Below are 24,403 nucleotides of genomic sequence, written 5' to 3'. Positions count from 1 at the left end.
TGGCTGGGTGCCTGTAATCCTAGCTACTCAGGAGGCTGAGATCTGAGGATCGTGGTTCAAAGCCAACCCAGGCAGGAAAGTCCGTGAGACTTTTATCACCAATAAACCACCAGAAAACCAGAAGTGGCACTGTGGTTCAAGTGGTAGAGTGCTCTCCTTGAGGTAAAGAGCTCAGGGATAGTACCCAGGCCCAGAGTTCAAGCCCCATGACCAAAACCAACAACAACAAAAAGTTTTGTCAGTTCAGGATTTTAATACTTATTTTACTTCCTTACTATGGCATGTGTAGAAAAAACAAAAAACAAGAGCCTACCTAAAAATGTGAAGTAAAAAGGGCTGGGGGTCTGGCTCAAATAATATGGTGTTTGGGGGCTGGGAAGGTGGCTCAGTGGTAGAGCACTTGCCTTGCATGCATGAGGCCCTGGGTTCAATTCCTCGGCACCACATAAGCAAAAAGAAAAAAGCCAGAAGTGGCGCTGTGGCTCAAGTGATAGAGCACTAGCCTTGAGCTGAAGAGCTGAGGGACAGCACCCAGGCCCAGAGTTCAGGCCACACCACTGGACCCCCCCCAAAAAAGTTTCAGTAATATGGTGTTTGTCTAGTAAGGGTAAGGTCCTGAGTTCAAGTCCCCAGTACTTCCAAAAAACAAGCAAATTAAAAGGGACATTTTAGGCTGGGCACCGGTAGCTCATGGCTGTAATCCTAGCTACGCAGGAGGCTGAGATCTGAGGATCAGGGTTCAAAGCCAGACTAGGAAGGAAAGTCTGTGGGACTCTTATCTCCAATAAACCATTAGAAAACCAGAAGTGATGCTGTGATTCAAGTGGTAGAGCACTTGCCTTGTGCTGAAGAGCACAGGGACTGTGCCCAGGCCTAGAGTTCAAGCCCCACAACCCAACAACAACAAAAAAGGACATTTTGTCCAACCAAATGTGAAATGAAACCACACAATCATGGGCACTGAGCTCAACCCTGCTCCTAATTACCAGGGTCATTCACTCACAACTTCTGAGATTTAGATGTGTTATCTAAATGGCCTATCCCACCGTCATCAGAGCTTTGTATTTATTAGAACACTCAGGTTATTTTCTAGTGAATTTTAAGAGAGCCAGTTGTGTGTGTGTGTATGCACACCCACACCCACATGCACACACATGTCAGTACCAGGGTTTGAACTCAGGGCCTGTGCTCTTTCTCATCTTACTTGCTTGGCTGGTACTCTATCACTTGAGTCCTATCTCTACCCTAGGCTTACCTGGAACCATGATCTCTAGGTCTCAGCCTACTAAGTAGCTAGGATTATAGGCATAAGCCACTGCTGCACAACTTCAGTGTTCTTTTGAGATAATTTAATTCACACCTGTGTAACTTATTCTTGCTAGAGGCCTTGATCATATCCAGGAAAACTTAGATGTATTTTTCCAGGTTATATATTAATTTCTAGTTGTAGCCATAAAGTTATTCGTAGGTCTATTATTTGTATTTAGAATCAGGCACAGAAATGTAAGTGGAAGTGTAAAAATGAAGACTCTTGGGGGAATAATGTTTTCTTAATATATTGTTTATATAAAACATGGTCAATTTCATATCAAATAAGTAAACTAATAGGTATGAGAAAGAGTTTTAAAATATAATGAGCAAAATAATATGCTACCTGAATAAAAGTCAAGTTAGTAAGATATTTCTTTGACTCCTGTTTAGGACATTCTCTACTGTTTTTGAGATTCAGTGTCCTAACGTATAAGCATTTTGTCATCTACTATTTTGTTAAGAACTCTACAAACTTGAAGGAGTTCCTCCGAAGGAAGGTCTGGGCCAGCAGGAAAACTACATGCCCTGACACATGTGTGTTGGTCAGCCCTGTCATTGCTTTTCTCATTGTTCCTCTCCTTTGTGTCCATTCTGAAGCAAAGTTCTACTTCCCAGGGGTTTTTTTTTTCTATTTTTTTTTCTTTTTTCTTTTTTGCCAGTCCTGGGGCCTGAACTCAGGGACTGAGCACTGTCCTTGAGCTTTATTGGGGGGCAAGGTTAGCATTCTACCACTTGAGCCACAGCACCACTTTCAGCTTTTTCTGTTTATGTGGTACTGAGGAATTGAACCCAGGGCTTCATACATGCTAGGCAAGTACTCTACCACTAAGCCACATTCCCAGCCCCTACTTCCTTGTTGTTGTTTTTTTTCCCCAGCAAGTTATATTGACCTTGGAAAGTCACTGGGGTCTTACTAATTTTTTGCCCAAGCTGGTCTTGAACCTTTATCTTCCTGATCTCTGCCTCCCAAGTATCTGGGATTACAGACATGAATCAACATGCCTGGCCCTCATTTGTATTTCTTTGTATTAACAGTCTCACCAGAAATATGTTTTTTAAATGATTACTACCTTTAAGTAATTATGTTATTTATATCTGCACGTAGTTAAAGTTATTATTAACTTTAAATAGTTACCCAATGACGTGTTATCTTACATCTTGGTCATCACCCCTTTCATCCTTCTTTCCCATCCTTCCTAACCCTACCCTTCCTAAGGCATTATACTATTTGAATTCTTGCTTGAAAATAACCGTGTTTCAGTTAATGCGTCTATGCACACTGGCATGGAGTCCTGAAGTATTTACTGGTACACTTACAAATTAGTGCTAGCTTTCACATATGAGAGAAGACATTTGTCCTTTGTCTCTTTGGGCCTGACTTCACTTAACATGATTTGTTTTCTAAGTCCATTCATTTCTTTACAAACGATGCAGTATCATTCTTTTAATAGATGAGTAAAATTCTGTTGTGTATATAGACTATATTTTCTTGATCCATTCACCCATTGAGGGGCACCTGGGCTGATTTCATGCCTTGGCTATGGTGAATAGTGCCATAGTGAACATGGTTGTGCTGGGCTTTACTGTATCCTGATTCTGGATAAACACCTAAGAGTGTTTATTGCTAGAGCATAGGGTAGTTAGTTCTGTTGTTGTTTTTAAGAATCCCTGTACTGCTTCCCACCAACAATGTATTAGAATACTTTTCCTCCTACATCTATGCCAGCATCTGTTATTTTTTTTAATCTTTATTTTTTTTTCGGTCCTAGACCTTGAACTTGGCCTGGCCACTATCCCCAAGCTCCTTTTGTTCAAGGCCACAACACCACTCCAGCTTTTTCTGTGGTTAATTGGAGATTAGAGTCTCCTGGACTTTCCTTCACAGGCTGGTTTCCAACCATCATCATCAGATCTAAGGCTCCTGAATAGCTAGGATTACAGGCATGAGCCACAGGCAGCCGGCTCAAGCATCTGTTTTTGTTTGTGTTCTTGATGATGGATGTTCCAGCTGAGGTGAGATGGACTCTCAATATTGTTTTGATTTACATTTCCTTTATGGACAAAGTTGTTGAGGATTTCTTCTTGTATGTATTAGCCTTTGTACTTCTTCTTCTGAAAAGGCCCTATTTAGCTCATTTACTCATTTATTAATCAGGTTGTTGATTGTTTGAGGGTTTCGTTTCTTAAGCTTTTTGTATATTCTAAATACTAGGTTACTGTCTGGCGTATGGTTGGTAAAGATCTTCTCACATTCTACATGCTATCTATTTAGCTTTTTAATAGCTTGTCTTTTGCTATGCAGAAACTTCTGAGTTTGATGCAGTCCCATTTATGAGTTCTTTGATTTGCTGAGCCCCTGGAGCTTTACTCAGAAAGTTCTTGCCTGTGCTTGAGAAGTTGTACTGGTCTTACACCCAAGTCTTTGATCCCTTTTGAATTGATATTCAAGGTGACAAATAGGGATCTGGTTCATTTTTCCACACATGGCATAATGTTATAGAGGCTTTTTTCCATCCTATGTTTTTGGTTTATCAAATAGTAGATGGCTATATGTCCTCTCAAATATTAGCTGGGTATAGGTCTATGGATTTGTTTCTGGGTCTTCTCTTTTGTTCCATTGGTTTGGGGGCCTGTTTTGTACTATTACCAACCTGTTTTCATTACTATAGCATTTGTAGTAAGAGCTTGAAGTCTGAAAGTGTTATACTTTTAGCACTACTTTTTCTGCCCAGGATTTCTTTTGTGATTCATGGCCTTTTATAGTTCCTTTTGTGCTGGTACTGAGGTTTAAACTCGGTGTGGTCACTGTCCCTGAGCTTTTTTGCTCAAAGCTTTTATCATTTGAGGCACAGCTCCACTACTGGCACGTGTGTGTGTGTGCGTGCAAGCATGTGTGCATGTGTGTGCGTGTGTGTGTGTGTGTGTGTGTGTGTGTGTGTGTGTGTGTAATTAGAGATAAGTCTCAAGGACTTTCCTGTCTGGACTAGCTTCAAACTGTAATCCTCTGATCTAAGCCTCCTGAGTAACTAGGACTACAGGTAGGAGCCTGGTGCCTAGCTAAAAGTCTGTTTTTTGTATCAAAGTTCTGCCAAACACAAAAAATACAAAACAATAAAAAGCTGAAAGCTAATGTTTGTAATAAACTACTGGTGATTGGTTTTGGAAGTTTAATCTTTCCAATGAATGCAAGTTTTCCTACTCACATTTTAGAGGAAAGAGTATCTTCAGTGGACATCAGAAAACTGGAATGGCTTTTTCCAGAAACCACAGCAAATTTTGATAAATTGTTAATTCAGTATCGTGGATTTTGTGGATATACATTTGCTACAACAGATGGTCTTCTGCTTCCAGGTATGTTACTGAAAATAATGCTGGTCCTCCTCTGTGCCAAGCATTTATTGTAACTCACTGGTTGATGCTTTATAGCTTCCTGGGGTTGGATAGTTAGGTGCAAAAGATGCTAGCTGTAGTATCTCCATGTTGGAAGTGTGCACAATACAACTTGGTTACCTTCACATGATTTCAAGTGATAAGTGATAGCATGTGTGGACAACTTCAGTGTCCCTTATCTGTAATGCTTGGGACAAGATAGGTTTCAGATATTAGAGTATGTTGAGTTCTGGAATGTTTGCATAAGACATATGCTGGGGATGGGGCTCTAATCTTAACAGAATTCATTTATGTTTCATGTACATTGGATACACAGAGCCCAAAGACATACCGTATTTTTAATGCACTGCATTTTGACCAGGACCCATCACACAAGGTCTGGTGTAGACTTTTCTACTTATGACATCGTCATGTAGGCACTCAGAAAATTCCCAATTTGGGTTACCTTACAATTCAGAGTAGGGATGCTCAGCCTGTGTTACAAAACATGGATCTATTATAAAACATGTGCCAGTGGCTCATGCCTGTAATCTTTGCTGCCTGCCCAGTTCTGGCATCAAAGTCCTCAAAGCACTCCATCTCCAGAAAAAAAAAAAATGCTCAACTGGTTACAATGGAGATAAAAGCCTCACCAACTTTGCTGCTTTGACTGCGATCCTCAGAGCTCAGTCTCTTAAGTAACTAGGATTACAGGTGGGAGCCACTGGTGCCCAGCCCTGTCCACCATGTTTCTAAGAGGAAAAGACAGAGGAAAGTAGAAAGACGGGGCTGGGAAGGTGGCTCAGTGGTAGAGCGCTTGCCTTGCATGCTTGAGGCCCTGGGTTTGATTCCTCAGCACCACATAAGCAAAAAGAAAAAAGCCGGAAGTGGCGCTGTTGCTCAAGTGGTAGAGCGCTAGCCTTGAGCTGAAGAGCTGAGGGACAGCACCCAGGCCCAGAGTTCAAGCCCCATGACGGGACCCAAAAAAAAAAAGAAAGTAGACTTGCCAGGCTTCATGAGGGCTTCAGACTCTCCTCTGAAGAAGCTAATCCTGTCTATTTTATTTCTGTTTGCTGTATCCTTTTTACTACATGGCTTTCTGGGTGGCAGCAGCTGCACAACCCCATGGGGATTTTGTAGGACTTCCCTCCTGCTGCTCAGCAGGCAGACCACACAGCTTACATCCTCAGGTGGCACTGTGGCTTGCCCACAGTCACTGTGCTTTTCAGATGACTTCAGTCGCTTCACTGCCTACCACTCTTGTCCTGACTCCCTCTGCTCCAGCCACATTGTCCTTGCTGTTCAGGAGCCACTGCACCTGCGATTCCCTTGAGGGAAAGCTCTCCCCCCCCCCCCCCCCAAGTAGCTCATGTTCTGTGCTGTCACCTTATCCAACCTTCCCTAGTTACCCAGTTTAAAACATCAGTCTCCCGTTCTTCCTTTTGCTATGTGTTTAGTTTGCCTTATTTAATACTTACTTTTTCTCTGTAGCCCTGATAAATCTTTGGCCTGTAACATATTTGTGATTTGGTGACAGCAAAGCCTTTGTGTTTTTCTGTATTGTTAGTGCCAAGAACAGGGTCAGTAAACTATCTGCTAAATAATGAAAGAATAAATACATTAAATAGTATTGTTTCTTAAATAATATGCATAAACTGTGGACATTTAATAGCGTACTCAATCTTTTTACAATGGGGAATATTTTATAACATGCTAAGTTGCATTTTGGAAAAGATGTCCCACTTTTGTAGTTTTTACTAGAGTTTTTTTTTTAATAACTCCCTTAGTAAGTAGTTTAAGTAGATTGGGAAAAAAAAAATCTTCCAAATGAATAAGTGGCTTTCTTTTTCTTTTTCTTTTTTCTTGGTCAGTCATGGGCCTTGAACTCTGGGCCTCTGGGCATTATACCTAAGCTCTTCAGCTCAAGCCAAGTGCTCTACCATTTGAGCTACAGTGCCACTTCCAGTTTTCTGGTAGTTAATTGGAGATAAGAGTCTCACACACTTTCCTGCCTGGGCTGGCTTTGAACTGTGATCCTCATATCTCAGCCTCCTGAGTAGATAGGATAACAGGCGTGAGTCACTGGTGCCTGGCTGAATAAATGGCTTTTCAAAAAGGGTCTTTAACATCTTTTATTTGGAGAATGGGGAGGGGTTTTTTTGTTTTTGTTTTTTTGTTTTGTCAGTGGTGGAGCTTAAACTCTGGGCCTGGGGCTGTCCCTCAGCTCTTCAGCTCAAAGCTAGTGTTCTACCACTTGAGCCACAGCACCACTTTGGTTTTGTGAGTGGTTTATTGGAGATAAGAGTCTCGCAGGCTTTCCTTCCCCGGCTGGCTTTGAACCACCATCCAGAGATCTCAGTCTCTCCTGAATGCTAGGATTACAGGCGTGAGCCACCAGCACCCAGCTGAATGGGGAATATTTTTATAAAACTAAAAATATCTAAGCCGGGCATGGTGGCTCATGACTGTAATTCTAGCTACTTAGGTGGTAGATATAGTAGGATTATAACTTGAGATCAGACTAGGCAAAAAAGTTTGTGATACCCCCAACTCAATAGAAAAGGCTGGATTGGTAGCCCAGGCTTGCCATCCAAGCTGTAGCAGGAAGTACAGTTAGGAGACTGTAGCCCAGGCCAGTTAGGGCCAAGCAAAATGTTCACACAGGGCGCTGGTGGCTCACGCCTATAATCCTAGCTACACAGGATGCTGAGATCTGAGGATCGCAGTTCAAAGCCAGCCTGGGCAGGAAAGTCCGTGAGACTCTTATCTCCAATAAACCACCAGAAAACCAGAAGTGGCACTGTGGCTCAAGTGGTAGAGCACTAGCCTTGAGCTGAAGAACTGAGGGACAGCGCCTGGGCCCAGAGTTCAAGCCCCATAACTAAAAACAACAACAAAAAAGCAAGATGCTCTCTCAGAAATAACCAGAGTGGAAAAAAAAGGATGGAGGTGTGGCTCAGGTGGCACCTGCATAGTGAGTGTGAAACCCTGAATTCAAATTCCAGTACTACCAAAATATAATAAAAATCTAAAAATATAATTAATTTAATATAACCTTCAAATCTACCATTTAATAATAGATATAGATATATAACTAGAAACTGATATGTTAGCAAAATAAAAATATAATTGATGTATTGAAAGCAGAGTATGTGCACTGGGATATAGCTTAGTGGTAAAGCACTTGCTTAGCATGACCAAGGCTCTATGTGTGAGCCCATCTAGACACGTACACACAAACACACATGCACCTACACACACACACACACACACACTCCTTAAACAACAAATACCCTAAGCCAGGAGTGTAAAGGAATGGTTCTGTGGGTTGTGATAAACAGAATCACATACTTGGGCTGGGTGGGATGCTCTACCACCAAAATTAGTGGTGGTAGTAGTAGTTAGTAGTTAGTAGTAATACTGTCTCATACCTAATTCAATTGTTGTTCCTTCAGGAAACCCAGCAATTGGAATTTTAAAATACAAAGATAACTATTACACTTTCAATACCAAAGAGGCTGCATGCTTATTTGCAGACAATCCTGAAAACTTTATTAATTTAATTAAAGAAAAGGCCAAGAAGAATGCAGAGTTAATCCAGCTACTGGAACTTCACCAGCAGTTTGAAACCCTCATTCCATATTCACAGGTAAGCAAGCTCAATGCTTTTTAAGAGTATATCACATTTAAAAGTGTAGTTTGTTCAAAAGTTATATTCTAAAACCAGGCATTGGTGGCTCACACCTGCAATCCTAGCTACTCAGGACTAAGTTCAGAGCATAATGTTTTGAAGCCGGCATTGGCCAGAACATCCATGAGACTCTTATCTCCAATTAACCACAGAGTGAAGGTTCAATTGGTAGAGCGCCAGCCCTAACTGAAAAAACTAAGGGACAGAGACCAGGTCCTGAGGTCAAGACTAGTACCAGTACCAGAAAAAAAAAGATTATATTCTGTAGAATGCTTCCCAAGTACAGACAGAAAAAAGGTTAGAGGAGGAGCTTTATAATTGTTGGGAAGAGATTCACATCTGAAGATGAAACCATGATAAATGAATCTACAAAGTTTAATGAAAACAACATTTGAAATCAAACTGATGCATCAAAGACAAAACATCTAGGATAAAGGCTTTGTTTATTTAAATAATTGAAAGTACAATATTTTTGGATCCAAATAACCAAAACTATAGTATTTATCTAAAATTAAAGAAGCTCACTTAGCACAGATAACATGGAGTTAGAAAGCAACTGAGCACATGGAAAGGCCAGGGAGTAGACCAAAGGCATGTTTAGTATACATCTGTGCCCTGTTCTTAGTTCACCTATCGAATGTGTAGTAATGGACCTACTGTGTGCCAGGCATGATTCCTAGCATGGGAGTTAGTGAGAACACAGACAGGTCCTGCCTCAGTCAGGTCCACAGGCTCTGTCCTCCTCCTGTCTCTCACAGTCAGCCCTCACTTTTAGTTGGGTATGGTGTCTCTCTTTTCATTGAGTTCTTCTCTTTTTTAATTTTTAAAAATTGTTATTATAAAGGTGATGTACAGAGGGGTTACAGTTACATAAGTCAGTACATTTCTTTTTTCCCTTTCTTTCTTCTTTCTTTCTTTCTTTCTTTCTTTTCTTTCTTTCTTAATTTCTTTCTTTCTTTCTTTCTTTTCTTTCTTTTCTTTCTTTCTTTCTTTCTTTCTTTCTTTTTTCTTTTTTTGTTGGTCGTGGGACTTGAACTCTGGGCCTGGGCACTGTACTTCAGCTCTTCAGCTCAAGGTGAGCACTCTACCACTTGAGCCACAGAGCCACTTCCAGTTTCCTGGGAGTTTATTGGAGATAAGAGTCTCACAGACTTTCCTGCCCAAGCTGGTTTTGAACTGCAATCTTCAGATCTTAGCCTCCTGAGTAGGTAGGATTATAGGCATGAGCCACCAGCGCCCGGAAAGTACATTTCTTTTTGGACAATGTCACCCCTTCCCTTGCTCTCTCCCAGTTTTTCCCTCCAGTCCCAACCCACAAGTTGTATAGGTCATTTTCAACATAAGGTCTAGTGAGTACCACTGCTGCATTTGTTCACTCTTTGTCCCTCCATTTATGTGCCCCCTTTACTCTCCCAAAGACAGATAAATGAATAAATAAGACAAAAGGAACAGAAAACAATAACAATAACAAATAATACCTCTTATTTCCATGGAATTCTTTTGATAAATATTATTTTATATGATCAGAGGCACATAGCACCTGTGTGTTTCTCCCCTAACAGTATGCTTCTTTAGTCTCACTGTCTGTGAATGCCTAGAATCTTATATAATTTGTCATGCTCCAGTGTCTTTTAGATCTAGCTTTTGCATAAGAGCTTAGTTTACCTCACTTAATGATTTTTTCTAGGTCAATACATTTCCCTGCAAATGGTGTAATATTATTCTAATGACTATGTAAAATTCCATTTTGTATAGCTACCATATTTTCTTTTTATCTACTCATCTATTGTAGGGCATCTGGGTGAGTTCCTCCCTTTGAACTCTAAACATCATTTTGAAATATGTAGTTTAAAATGATTATTGCTGGTTTTTTTGTTTGTTTGTTTTTGGTCTGATGCTGGGTCTTGAACTTGGTACCTGACACTTTCATTCATTGGCTGGCATTCTCCTAATTGAGCCACACTTCTGTGTGTGTGTGCGTGCATGTGTGTGTGTGTGTGTGTGTGTGTGTGTGTGTGTGTGTGTGTGTTTAAACTATGAAGTCAATGGGTTTTGGTACCACTAAGCCAACCTGCAGGGAGTCAAGCGGTAATTGTACTGACCTGCTCACCACAGAGAGGCACGGAGGGCATTCTTAGAACATGGGGGAAAGGGACCTGACCTAGGGTGTAGGGATGGTGTAGTAAGGAACTGCGGTGGTCAGGACCTTGGACAGCGCAGTTGGCACTGTTGTGAGATTGTGCTTAGGTGATCTGATAGTATGTACTTTATCTTTCAAATCAAGCCATTCTGCAGAGCCTTCTGGCTTCCTTCTGCTGTGACAAGACATGAACGTTGTCTTTTAGTGTCCTTTTGTGTGTGGGCAAAATCGTAGGCTTACAGTCTTTGCCTTAAATGATAGGTTACTCTCAAAGTGATTATCCATAACTGCTGGCACACACCTGGGTTTATAATGTTTGACAATATTTGTCATTTTTTTATAGTATGTAGTTTTCTGATAGTGAAATTCAACATCCCCTTCCTTCTTCCCTTCCTTCTTTCTTTTCTTTTTTCTTTCTTGGTACTGGGATTTTTTAACTTATCAGAGCCTTGTACTTGCCTGGAGCTCTCAATATTATAAGGTATTCTAATTTTATGTCTTTTTATATAGTAAGCCAGTTTTCCTAACATAATTTACTGAATAGTGTACGTTTTTCCCAGAATATGATGCATGTCAAGTATACTAACAGTTTTAACAGTTCTCTAATCTGTTCTATTGGTCTCTCTTTGTGTCTCTGTGGTGATGTTGCTCTGTTGTAATTGCCGTTGCTTTGTAATGCAGTTGTTCCTTGTTGTCTGTAGAGGTTGTGTTTCAGGACATTCATTGCATGCCAGAATCTGAGGCTGCATAAGTCCTTTATATAAAATGGAAGAGCTTTTCAAATGACCTACACATATTCTCACACATACTTAAATCATCTCTACATTACTTGAACTACCTAATACAATGTAAATACTATGAAAATGGTTGTTATATTATTTAAGGACTGACAACAAGAAAAAAGCCTTTACATGTTCAGCGTATACTTATTCTACAAAAATATTTGTGTTCTTCAGTTGGTTGAATCTAGGGCCCTAGATCTATGGAAGTTTCTTAACAAATTGACTATGTTGTTCCCAAATCATATGGGATTTCAACTGGAATTGTATTAAACTAGTAAACTAATATGTAGATGAATTTGTAAGTTATTATGTAATAAAGTTTCTTCACAATATACCCTTTACTTCTATATTTCCTATTGTTATTACATCAGTTATAAAACTTCACCACTTAGTGATATTTTATTCTTTAACAGAAAACAGTGGGTTTTGTTTTTTTGTGGTTGCTGTTGCTGTTGTTGTTTTTGCCAGTCCTGAGCCTTGACTTTGTGGCCTGTGCTACCACTTAAACCACAGGTCCATTTCTGGTTTTCTGCTGGTTGTTGATTGATTAGAGGTAAGAGTCTCACAGACTTTCCTGCCCAGGATGGCTTTGAACTACAATCATCAGATCTCAGTCCCTTGAGTAGTTAGTATTATAGGTATGAGCCACCAGCTCTGACTGAGATGTTTTTGTTTTCTTTATTTAAAAAAGCTTTATTATCTTTAAGTAGTTGTATGAAGGAGTTAGATTCACTAAAGCAGTTTATGAGTGCAGTGCATCTTGATCATTGTCACCCCAATCAATATTCTCACCCACTCCTTTCCTTAGTATTGGATTTTTGCAATTTAACAAAGCAGTTTATGTGTACAATGCATCTTGAACTGTGTCACCACTTCAACATCTTCACCCCCTTTGACCCAAGTCAAAGTGTGTGGTACACTTCTCAAGTCTGTGGTACATACAATGAATTCTTGCCTGCATTCTCCCTTTCCCTTTCATCCTTCTGCGCCTCTCCCCTCTGCACCCTCTCCACTTTTAAGTACCCATTTCCTGTTACTTATTTTGTTGGGCTTTGACTTAGTCTTTTTAAAGCATTATACTATTTGCACTCTCCATAGAGTCTATTACATTGCAGTTAATTCATATGTGACCCCTTGCTTACCATCCAGTGTGTTTACTTGTATATTTATAGGCCCATTCTAGCTACCAGAAATGAGGGAGACCATGTAATCTATGTTTCTCTGGGTCTGACATACTTCACTTAATATACTTTTTCCAGGTCTTTCCATTTTTCAAAAATTATTTATCAGCAAGGTGTTGGAGAGTTGTGTCTATCATTTTAACTACTTAGAAGACTGAGTCCTGAGACCATGATGGCAAATTGAGAGACTTTTATCTATAACTAGACAGCCAAAATCTTAAAGTGGAACTGTGACCCAAGTGGTAGAGTTCTAGCTTTGAGCAAATAAAAACTAAGGGGGAGCACCCAGGCCCTGAGTTCAAGCTCCAGTTATTGTGCATGTGCAAGTGCATGTGTGCATACACACACGCAAACATACAACACAATTATGTAGCAATTCTGACTAAGTAAAATTAAAGGCTAAAAATAAAAACTAGGTGAGGGAAGATGGCTGGGAAGGTGGTAGAGTGCTAGCCTTGAGCTGATGAGCTGAGTGTCAAAGCCCAGAGTTCAAACCCCATGACTGACCAAAACAAACAAACAAAAAAAACCTACCCAATAATAGCTTTTTCTTTTTTTACACGGTGTAGAAATACACCCTTCTCAATAACTTTGTGTGTGTGTGTGTGTGTGTGTGTGTGTGTGTGTGTGTGTGTGTGTGTGTGTGTGTGTGTGTGTGTGTGGTAGTTCTGGGACTTGAACTCATGCCTGGGCACTGTCCCTGAGTATTTTGCTCAAGGCTAGCACTCTATTATTTGAACAAAGCTCTATTTCCAGTTTTTTATTGAATAATTGGAGATGAGTCCATTGACTTTCCTGCTCAGGCTGACTTTAAAACATAATCCTCAGATCTCAGTCTGCTGAGTAGCTAGGAATTAAAGGCATGAGTCACCAGTACTTGACTATAACTCTGTGTGTGTGTGTATGTGTGTGTGTGTCTGTCTGTCTGTGTCTGTGTGTCTGTGTCTGTGTCTGTGTGTATGTCTGGCCTAGGGCTTAAACTCAGGGCCTGAGCACTGTCCTTGAGATTTATTTTTGTCATGGCTAATGCTCCACCACTTTAGCCACAGCTCCTCTTCTGGCATTTTTGGTGATTAACTGGAGACAAGAGTATCACTGATTTTCTTGCCTATGCTGGCTTTGAACTGTGATCTTTAGATCTCAGCTTCCTAAGTAGCTAGGATTACAGGCATTAGTCACCAGTGTCCAACTTATAACTATTATAATATATACCAAAAGGGATATAAAATATATCAATATACTAAAATAATTAGAATTGTAAGTAAGTACCAAGTCTACAAGAAAACAATGTTGCCGGTTTTCTTTGTCTTCCCGTAACATTTGTGGATTTTGTGTTACTCAGTCCTTGTCCCTTTCTTTGCCATTTATGTGTGTATTTGTAAACAGTATATTTCTGTAAAATGCCTGTGTTGTGTTCATTTTTTATTAGTTGATTTTCTTCTTAGCATTTTGGAGAACTGAGGGGGGGGTTCCGATCGTGGGGCCTGAACTCTGGGCCTGGGCGCTGTCTCTCAGCTCTTTAGCTCAAGGCTAGCGCTCTACCCCTTGAGCCACAGTGCCACTTCCAGCATTTTTTCTTTTTGCTTATGTGGTGCTGGGGAATCAAACCTAGGGCCTCATGCATGCAAGGCAAGCGATCTACCACTGAGCCACCTTCCCAGCCCCTGTTTGTTTGTTTTTTTTAAATGTTTTGGAGATTAATTATTTTCTAAGTTTTACAGATGCTTTTTCTCAGTTTGTAGTTTACTTTATCTTCTTTGTTTTTTTGAAACTGGGATCTGACAATATAGCCTTAAACTTGAGATCTTCCCTCCTCAGCTTCAAGGATGCTGGGATTATAAGCATGTACTCTCCTTGCCTGCCTTTGTGTTTTGTTTTGTTTTTCTTCACACTACTGAGGTGTAAGATAGGTTCTTTACCACTTGAGCCATGCATGCCCACAACCCTTTCCTGATATTTTTTGATATATTAAAAAGTCTTTAGTTTTTATATACAGTTTATGATTCTTTTATGATTTAAACATTTTATGTCTTTAGAAATCCTACTGGGTGCTGGGAAGGTGGCTCAGTGGTAGAGTGCTTGCTTTACATGCATGAGGCCCTGGGTTCAATTCCTCAGCACCACATAAGCAGAAAAAGCTGGAAGTGGTGCTATGGCTCAAGTGGTAGAGCGCTAGCCTTGAGCTGAAGAGCTGAGGGTCTGCGCCCAGGCCCAGAATTCAGGCCCCATGACTGACAAAAAAAAAAAAAAAAAAATCCTATTTGATCCTGAAATTACAAATGCCCTAATACATTATCTTTTAAAATATAGGTTTACTTTTCATATTGGCATCTTTAATCCATTTGAATTTGATGTTTGTGCTGGTTAGTTACAAAGATACAATACTAATTTTTTCTATTTGTAGAAATGTTTTCCTAGACCATTGATCTAAAGGGTTTTTGTTTCCCTACTAATCTACTGATTCTTATAAATGAATAAAGCCTCATTCTGGAGCTCTGTTTTGTTTACTTAATTTTAAAACAATGCCTAAATGGATACTTATTGAAGTTTTGAAATAAGTGTCTTCTTTTGTATATATACTTTTTAAAAATGGTATTACAAAGGTGATATACAGAGGGGTTACAGTTTATTTTTGTACAGTGTCACCCCTTCCCTCACTCTCTCCCAGTTTTTCCCTCCCATACCCATCCATAAGTTGTATAGTTCATTTTCAACATAGTGTCTAGTGAGTACCACTGCTGCATTTATTCACTTTTTGTCCCTCCATTTCTATGCCCTCCTTACCCTCCCAAAGACAGAAAATAACCAACAATATAAAAAAGAGAAACCAATAACAAAGAAATACCTCTTATTTCCATTTCCTCGAGTTCATCTGGGTAACTATTAGATGATCAGAGGCATATACGTATTGTGCCTTTGTTTTTCTCCCCTAAGATTATCCTCCTTTGGTCTCACTGTGTGTGGATGCCTAGAGTCTTGTATAATTTATCATAACCTGGTGTATTTTAGATCTAGCTTCTGTATATGAGAGAAAATGTGTCATTTGTGTGTCTGAATTTGGCTTACCTCACTTAACATTTGTCCATTCAATTCCCTGTAAATGACACAATATTCTTTCTATGTAAAATTCTATTGTGTATAGGTATCATATTTTTTGGATCCACTCATCTATTATAGAACATCTGGGCTGTTTCCATAGCTTGGCTATGATGAATAGTGCAGCAATAAACATGGATGTATAAGTGTCTTTATGATATCCTGACTTGCGATGTTCTGGGTAGATGCCCAGGAGTGAGTGGTATGGCTGAGTCATGAGAAAGATCTATGTTTGGCTTTTTAAGAAACCTCCAGAATGCTGTCTGTAGTAAGCCTTGATAATTGGTAGAGGAGGTTCCCCCTCATTTCTTTCTCTACAAAGTCTTGACTAGATCCGATGTTTAGCTTCATATGAAGTTGAGAAGTATATTGTCAAGTTGCACAAAAACTCTCGAAGGAATTCATGTTGAAAACACCTTGCATATATGTAGATAAATAAGAGAAGAACTGACATATTCACAACACTGATTCTCCCTATTCAGAACTTCAATACAGTTTTATATGTTTCTTTTTCCTTAGAAATGACTTGAATATCTTTTGGTAATTTTATTTCTAGAAGACTCTATGTTATATTCATTGTTAGTTTTAAATGCTATTGATTTTTTTTGGGGGGGGGCCTGGGCGCTGTCCCTCAGCTCTTCAGCTCAAGGCTAGTGCTCTACCACTTGAGCCACAGCGCCACTTCCGGCTTTTTTTCTTTTGCTTATGTGGTGCTGAGGAATCGAACCCAGGACCTCAAGCATGCCAGGCAAGCGCTCTACCACTGAGCCACCTTCCCTGCCCCAATGCTATTGATTTTTTTAAAGCTGGTCCTGGGGCTTGAACTCAGGACCTGGGACAAAGCCCTGCACCTATTTGTACTCAAAGCTAGCCTCTACCACTTGAGTGATAGTACCACTTCTGGCTTTTTCTGCGCAGTTTATTAGAGTCTCACTGACATTTCCTGCCTATGCTGGTTTCAAACCATGATCCTCAGATCTTAGCTTCTGAAATAAATGAATACATCCTCGTTATAGCAGTTGCTATAGTCCAGGAGATAAATACTGATGGTAGCTTAAGGTTTTGGTGGCAATAATGATAATCTTTTGTCAGCCATATAGCTTTTGGAGGAGGAATTTGGTCTGTGGGGCTCATTTTCCCATTCTCTTAGCTCCTAAATTAAGGAATATGTCAGAAGATCACTGTAGAAGTATTGGTTCAGGAAGACATCTGAAAAATGGGGTTGGGAATGTGGCTTAGTGGTAGAGTGCGTGCCTAGCATGCATGAATCCCTGGGTTCAATTCCTCAGTACCACATAAACAGAAAAAGCAGAAGTGGCACTGTGGCTCAAGTGGTAGAGTGCTAGCCTTGAGCAGAAGAAGCTCAGGGACAGTGCCCAGGCCCTGAGTTCAGGACTAGCAAAAAAAAAAAAAAAAGGAAGATACCTGAAATGTCATATTTTAAATGGCCAAAGTCAATTACATTTATGAAATTAAAGATCATGAAGATCTTAAGACATTCAAAACAAAATGATACTACTTGAGTTGAAAAAAAAGCATCATTACAGTTTTTATTTTAACTTAATAATTAACTCTGGCCATGAATAATCACAAAATAGTGAATTGAGGTTGCATTGGAACTAAGTTGTAGAATGTTTACAGTACTGTTAATTATCTGTCAGTATGCTTTTATCAAATGGACTAAATCACAAGATACTTTTAAGCCAGCACCAATAGCTCATGTCTGTAATCCTAGCCACTTGAGGCTTTTAGTTTGGAAAGACTCTTATCTCCAATTAACCAGCAGAAAGACAAGTGGAGGGATGGCTCAAGTGGTAGCGTGTCAGCGTTGGACGAAAAATCTAAGCAAGCTGGAGTATATAAAAGAAATTATGCCCTATGTCTCAAATGATTCCCTGTGCTTGATTTGGGGAGAGCAGTTAGTGCCCTCTTCTTCCTCCACCTCATGTCAACTGCTCCAGCAATGTCAACTATAGCTCAGGTGTGGCTTATTTAGTCTGGAACCCCTAAATCCTTCATGCTGGGCATCTCAGCAGAAAATCAGGATATCCCACTGCAAACAAAAAGCAACCAAAAACTGAAAACCTTGGGTAATATGCTGTCTGTGCATAAGTTTAAGTTCAAGATATATTTTAATGAGGGTTTAAACTGATGTGAGATATCTATACATATATTATATATATATATATATTTGTGTGTGTGTGTGTATATATATATATATATATATATATATATATATATATATATATGATAGTGGCCATTTTAACTTTCTAACTACTTCCAACAAGTTATGTAACTGATTGTGGAAAATGGGCAGGGACATTTGAGGATCTGGAAGAAAGAGGCATATTCTTGCCTTCATAATACTCCTCCTCCAATTCAAAGAATCACACAAAAAGCCAGGCTGTAAGGAAAAATGAATGCTGAGCTTACTAATTATAAACTTATTATGAGCTTATTTATAAGTATATTCTATAGTCAAGAATTCTTGTTTTTCTAGTCTTTTGATTATCTGTGTATTGTGTTTTATTCTTTATATGTGCTTGTGCCAGTATTTGGGCATGAACTTGTGCCAGAACTCAGGGCCTTAGCTTTTTCACTCAAGGCTGGCACTCTACCACTTGAGTCACACCTTTGCTTCCAACTTTTTGATGGAGATAAGTCTTTTGGGGCAGTGGGAGATGGGAAGGGATGGGAAGGGAAAACAAAGGTGGCAACAAAGCTTGGTAAGAAATGTACTCATTGCCTTGCCCATGTAATTGTAACCCCTCTGTACGGTATTTTCACAATTTAAATAAATTAAAAAAACAGTCTTTTGGACTGCCTATGCTGGCTTTGAATTAGTATCTTCAGATCTCATTCTTCTGAGTAACTAAGTGCCCAACCTATTAGGTTTTTTGTTTTTGTGTCAATCCTGGGACTTGAACTCCAGGCCTGGGCACTGTCCCTGAGCTATTGTGCTCAAGGCTAGTTCTGTACCACTTGAGCTACAGCTCCATTTTTGGCTTTTGGTGGTTAATTGGACATGAGTCTAATGGATGTTCCTGGCCAGGCTGGCTTCCTTGAAAATCAGTTACAGGCGTGAGGATGTTCCTGGCCAGGCTGGCTTCCTTGAAAACCAGTTACAGGCGTGAGGCACTAGTGCTCAAGTCAACTTAGTGTTTTATACTTTCCAAGAACTAATTACAAAACTCTTGTTTTTAGATGAGAGATGTTGACAAGCATTACATAAAGCCAATCACCAAGTGTGAAAGCAGCACACAGACCGATACCCACATATTGCCACCCAACATCGTGCAGTCCTACGAGTGGAATGAGTGGGAACTAAGAAGAAAAGCCATAAAACTGGTTTGTAGCAGGGCTTGCTAAATTTATCACTTGATTGGGGAATTTTAATATGTTGTTCATTGTTGGTACTTACTTAAGAAACAATTACACACAGCTCTTTGCTAACATAAAAATAAGCATAATTTATAATGTGCATCTTAACCTTGTAAGACTAATTTTATTTTTTTAAGACTAATTTTAAGGAAGTGGAGTTATGGCTCAAGTGGTAGAATGCCATCCTTGAATTAGAAAGCTAAAGTATAGTATCCAGGCTCTAAGTTCAAGACCCAGTACCAAAAACAGAAAAAAAAAAAAAATTTAAGCATAGATAGGAGTACAGAAGTATGGAACTGCTGGGGGGAGGACCACCGGGAAACAACTAAATACAGCCAATAGAAAGTGTTTATTACCTGCCTGGACTACACTGGACAGTTGGGTGCCCCCAGAAAGGCAGTGCCAAGCCTGGTCTCATGGCCTCTTTTATGGCAGAAAGCCCATCCCCCTTATTTGCTTAGGGGTGGAAAGTCCCTAATGGTTACAGAAGCTAAAACAATGCTGTAAGCAAGGATGAGTGAGCGAAAACAATACTGTAAGCAGTTATGACCTGGGACAACATGTCTGTTACCATGATGCTACTATGATCATTTCTATAATCCATTACTATAATCATTTCCATAATCTGTTACTATGTTTGTTACCTAGAAACAGAACAATGGTTACATATATCTTTAAAATGTCAAACTGTAAGGAGCTAGTCTCAAGGATGGGTTTGCAGTCCTTTAAGATGGAGTCACAAAAACAAAATGGGAGTTATAGAACCTTAGAGTAAACTAAGATGGTAAAATTTGACAAGTCCTATTACAGAATTATTCTTCAGTGATGCAAGCCAGACTTATGACCTCAAAAGAGACAATCTATCGAGGCACGGTTCAAGATAACAAATGTATTTACACTATTTACACCAGAAAGGGGGCCTCTAACTACCTTGTCCTGAGCTAGATACCTAGAACCAGGAGCAGCCTCCACCTCCAAGCCTCCAGGAGGCAGCCCCAACCTTTATTAGTCAGTTTGCAAACTACCAATCAGTGGGTCTGCAAACCTCCAAACCTCAGACCTCCAAAGCTCCAAAGGGGAAGGCTTTTCCTTTTCTTCCCCTCCTCGTCCTCTGCAGGCCTCTCCACTCTCCACAGGCCTGCCCTGCCCTGTTCCGTGAGGTGCCTCTCCACAGGCCTCTCTAGAAGAAGGTCCCAAGTGGCCTCTCCAGGCTCCCCTGCCCTCCTCAGGCCTGCTCTGTTGTACTCAGGCAGGCTTTCCCACCCTGCTTGACGCCACACCCACTCCAGGAGCAGCCACGGCCCCCTTTTGGCAGCATGCCCCGCCCTTCGGAGGCATGGCAAGACCATGGGGGGTTATATCAGCCTCTCGATGCCCGCCCCCTCTGGTGAGCCTCCTCTCTTGATGCCCTGCCCCCTCCAGCAGTCTGGGCCACGGGGCCCAGTCTGATTATTGGGGGCCGGCTATTTATTACACCAGGAAGGAGAACAATGACAATTATCTAACAGTTTTAAAACTTAGAGCTAATCTAAGTGAAAAATCTAAGCAAGCATGCAAGGTTCTGAGTTCAAGCACATCCTGAGTTTCTCCCAAGTGCTGGGATTACAGGCTTGTACTACGCTGCCCGGACTGCCCCATCTTCTGTATAGACACCAGGATCTCTTGCCTTTCAGTTCTTAAAACTTTAACATGTGGTGCCCACCCTTAAAGCCCTTTGAAAACCCTCCAACCCTGTTCAACTCACTTGCCCCATTTTGTAGTACCTTGTCATTTTAGACAGCAAACATTCATAGCCTAAGTAAAATGAAATCAAATGGGCCCTCGTCCGTAATCCTAGCTACTCAGGAGGCCGACGTCTGAGAGTCACAATCCAAAGCCAGGAGAGTCTGTGAGACTCTTTACCTCCAATAGATGACAGAGAGAGAAAGAAAAGAGGAGGCTGGAAGTGGAGTGTGGTCAAGCAGCGGGCCAGCCTTGAGCCCACGTGCAGCCACGGGTGGGAGTGCAAGAGGGAGCTCCCGGCCCCCGCGACAGGAAGTGGGAAAACGGGAAGTCAAACCAAACCAGAGCAACCACAGCGGCGGGCGGGCCAGCCGCGGGAGCCGGCTTCGGAGGTCTCTTCGCCACATTTGCATAACAGCCTCCGATAGGCTCCCGCTCACTTCCGCCTTCCGAGGCCTCGCCCCGCTGGTTCCGCGTTGCCCGGGGCCCTGCGCACCGCGGACCGTCGCGCGCGCTCTCCCGTCCGTCTTCTGTGGAGCCCACACCCCGCAGTTGCATCGTTTTTCCGAGCTGGGCCTGGGCTGGTCCCGGGGCCTGGGCTCAGGGCTGGGCGCTCCCGCTCTCGGCGCTTGCTCTGTCGCGTGGAACACACCTCCGCTTCCAGCTCCTTGCTGGTTGATTGGAGATGCAGAGTGTCCTGGACCGCGGCGGAGAGCCCCGGATCGCAGCTCTGGGGCGGTGGGAGGGCGGGCGGCGGCCCCTGGCGCCTCCCAGCATTTTCTGTCCACTCAACCTCCAGTTCATCGCACATTCATTACACACCGCCTCCTCCTTGAAGGATGAATAGTCTAGCAAAGGACACTGAGAGGCTGAAACGCGTCCTACTTCTTGGTAAGGGGTAGAAATGAAGTCAGAGAAGGCTTCCTACCACTTAGAACCATCCCTGAGTCGCCCTTTTCATTTGCTCTTCCATGATGATAAAAAAAAAAAAAGTTTAAAGAGCCCACGTAATCTGTGTAATCTCATGTTAATTAATCCACAGAGTAAGAAAAATTAAGAGTAACTATAAACTGAAAACATCAGTCTCATATTAAAAATGTAGGGAAATGTCTATTTTATAAAGACAATAGAAATCATACATGGTTGTCTTAAAAACAATATTCTGTGGTGGTAGAGGCTGGTAATTCCAGCTACTCGGAAGGCATAGACAGGAAGATGACAAGTTTGAGGCCAGTCTATTCAGGAGATAAAAATAAAAGGGTTGGATTTGTGACTCAAGTGGCAGAACTTTTGCCTAGCATGTGTGAAGTCCTGGGTTCAGTCCCCAGTACTACAAATTTAATCATACATACATACATACATACAAACAAAAGTAAGCCTTGATAGGGTATTGCCCACTTGTAATCTCAGCTACTTGGGAGATGAACATCTGAAAGATCATAGTTTGAAGCTAGCCCAGATGAGACCCCCCAGCTCACCCCACAAGCTGGGCCTATAATCCAAGCTACTAGAGGCCTAAGTAGGATGATTTCTTTCTGAGGCTGGCCCTAACCAAATAAACACAACACCTTATCTGGAATTAACTAGACCAAATAGGTTGGGGGTATGGCTCAGGAGGTAAAGTGCTTGCCTAGTAAATGCAAGGTCCTGAGTTCAAACCTAGTATTGCACAAAATAAGGCAATCTAGTATAGTGGAAAAACCCAAGCTTGTATGAATCTCAAGGTATGAATTCACTGAAACTCTGAATCTGGTGTTTTCCTTCTTTGGATTCATCTTCAACATTCTATGTGTTTCCCTACTTAATAAGGGATACAAAAAATTGGGGGGCGGCATATTCCCCAGCCCTTTTTGCCTTTAGTCTGTTTTTCAGAGAGGGTCTCACCCTTTTTTGGGGGGGGGTCAGTTGTGGGGCTTGAACTCTGGGCCTGGGTGCTGTCCCTGAGTGCTTCAACTCAAGGCTAGAGCTCTACCTCTTGAGCCACGGCACCACTTCCTCACTAATATTTTTTTATTAATAAGTATTTTTATTGTGAAAATACCATACAGAGGGGTTACAATTACATGAGCAAGGTAATGAGTACATTTCTTATCAAGCATTGTTGCCTCCTCCTTTGTTTCCACTTCCCATCCCTCACCTCCCATCTTCCCCCATCTCCCCTTCTCCCCCTTAATAATATTTTATATGATTTGTTCTTTAGAGAAACATTGCTTCCGTTTTCTTTCCTTAGGCTAATTTGCGTCAGAAAATGACTCACTCGGTACAAACTAATCTTAGTCACATGAGAAGAGATAATTACTCACAGGTGTACCCTTCCAAGGAGGCAAGTACACAGACCTTGAGGGAGAACAGCACTGGCGTGCCCAGGCCCCAGATTTACATAGCGGGTCTTCGCGGAGGGAAAAGCAAAACCACCTACGGGGTCAAGGTCAACCTCACTCGAGCTGTGGATGAAACCTAGACTCAGCATTTGTGCAGATATCCCTCCTCCAGGATATGGGATTCAAGGACAAGTACTTACTTGTACTTCTAATTCATAAGCATTCCCTGCTTGTGTGAATATGTGTTTCCCATATTCTGTCGAACTGCTATGAAAAACTGCAAGTTAATTTCTAGAGACCATTGCTTCATTGAAAATTAAAACTGACAAGCAAAATGATGTCCATTTGTCTTTTGACTTCTCTTTAGAAAAAGTTTTGTGGGATAAAAATTGACATTATGGTGCCATTGAGGTGTAATATATTGTAACATTATCACTAGAAGACTCGCTCGCTTGCTCCCTTGCTTGCTTGCTTGCTCGCTCGCTTGCTTGCTTGCTTGCTTTTTTCTTCTATTTTTTTTTTTTTTTTGCCAGTCCTGGGGCTTGAACTCAGGGCCTACCTGAGCATCTTTTGCTCAATCTACCACTTGAGCCACAGCACCACTTCCAGCTATTTCTGTTTATGTAGTACTGAAGAATTGAACCTAGAGCTTCATGCATGCTAGGCAAGCACTCTACCACTAAGCTACATTCATTCATTCTTTCTTTCTTTTCTTTCTTTCTTTCTTTCTTTCCTTTCTTTCTTTCTTTCTTTCTTTTTCTTTCTTCCTTCCTTTCTTTATTTCTAAAGTCTTACTTAATATTAAAACACTAAAAGTTTAAGTTGGGCACCAGTGGCTCATGCCTGTAATCCTAGATACCCAGGAGGCTGAGATCTGAGCCTCGCAGTTCCAAGCCAGCCCAGACAGGAAAGCATGGGAGACTCTCATTTCCAATTAACTATCAAAATAGCTGGATGTAGAGCTGTGGCTCGAGTAGTAGAGTGCCAGCCTTGAGCTAAAAAAACTCAGGAAGAGTGCCCCGGTCCTGAGATCAAGCCCAAGGGCTGGCACAAAAAAAGAAAATTTTGCAGCATCAAGATTGACATTGTGAGCCATTGAGGGAATATGGTACTAGATTATCATCACTAGAAGATTTTATTTCTAAAGTCCCATTTAATAATAAATTCTAAAAATGTAAAACATTTTTTCCTGAGCACCAGTGGTTTATGCCTATAATTCTAGCTACACAAGGAGGTAAGATCTGAGAATCATGATTTAAAGCCAGTCCAGGCAGATAAACCTGAGAGACTTACTCCAAAAAACCAGCAAAAGGTTAGAAGTGAAGGCATGGCTCAAGTGTTAGAGTATCAACCTAGAGTGAATGTAACAACACAGTCACAGAGCTGTGGCACTGCGTTGCCAAAACTCA

General features: G+C 41.1%; 1 protein-coding gene across 2 annotated transcripts in view; it reads left to right on the top strand.

The window, feature by feature from the left end:
• Cfap206 (cilia and flagella associated protein 206) overlaps nucleotides 1-23,320 on the top strand; it is a 48,010-nt gene extending 24,690 nt beyond the window's left edge. For both annotated transcript variants that reach the window (XM_070010925.1, XM_070010924.1), the window contains exons 10-13: nucleotides 4,522-4,662; nucleotides 8,136-8,329; nucleotides 18,775-18,918; nucleotides 22,904-23,320. In XM_070010925.1, the coding sequence (XP_069867026.1) occupies nucleotides 4,522-4,662; nucleotides 8,136-8,329; nucleotides 18,775-18,918; nucleotides 22,904-23,134 (710 nt within the window). In that variant the 3' untranslated portion in view covers nucleotides 23,135-23,320. The remainder of the gene's footprint in view (nucleotides 1-4,521; nucleotides 4,663-8,135; nucleotides 8,330-18,774; nucleotides 18,919-22,903) is intronic.
• The last annotated feature ends 1,083 nt before the right edge of the window (nucleotides 23,321-24,403 follow it).

This window comes from Dipodomys merriami, unplaced genomic scaffold (assembly GCF_024711535.1).
Source record: "Dipodomys merriami isolate MVZ:Mamm:240054 unplaced genomic scaffold, mDipMer1.0.p SCAF_8, whole genome shotgun sequence".
NCBI classification, from domain to species: domain Eukaryota; kingdom Metazoa; phylum Chordata; class Mammalia; order Rodentia; family Heteromyidae; genus Dipodomys; species Dipodomys merriami.
The sequence above is the reverse complement of the archived record's forward strand: the minus strand, read 5'-3'. Positions and strand labels throughout refer to the sequence as shown.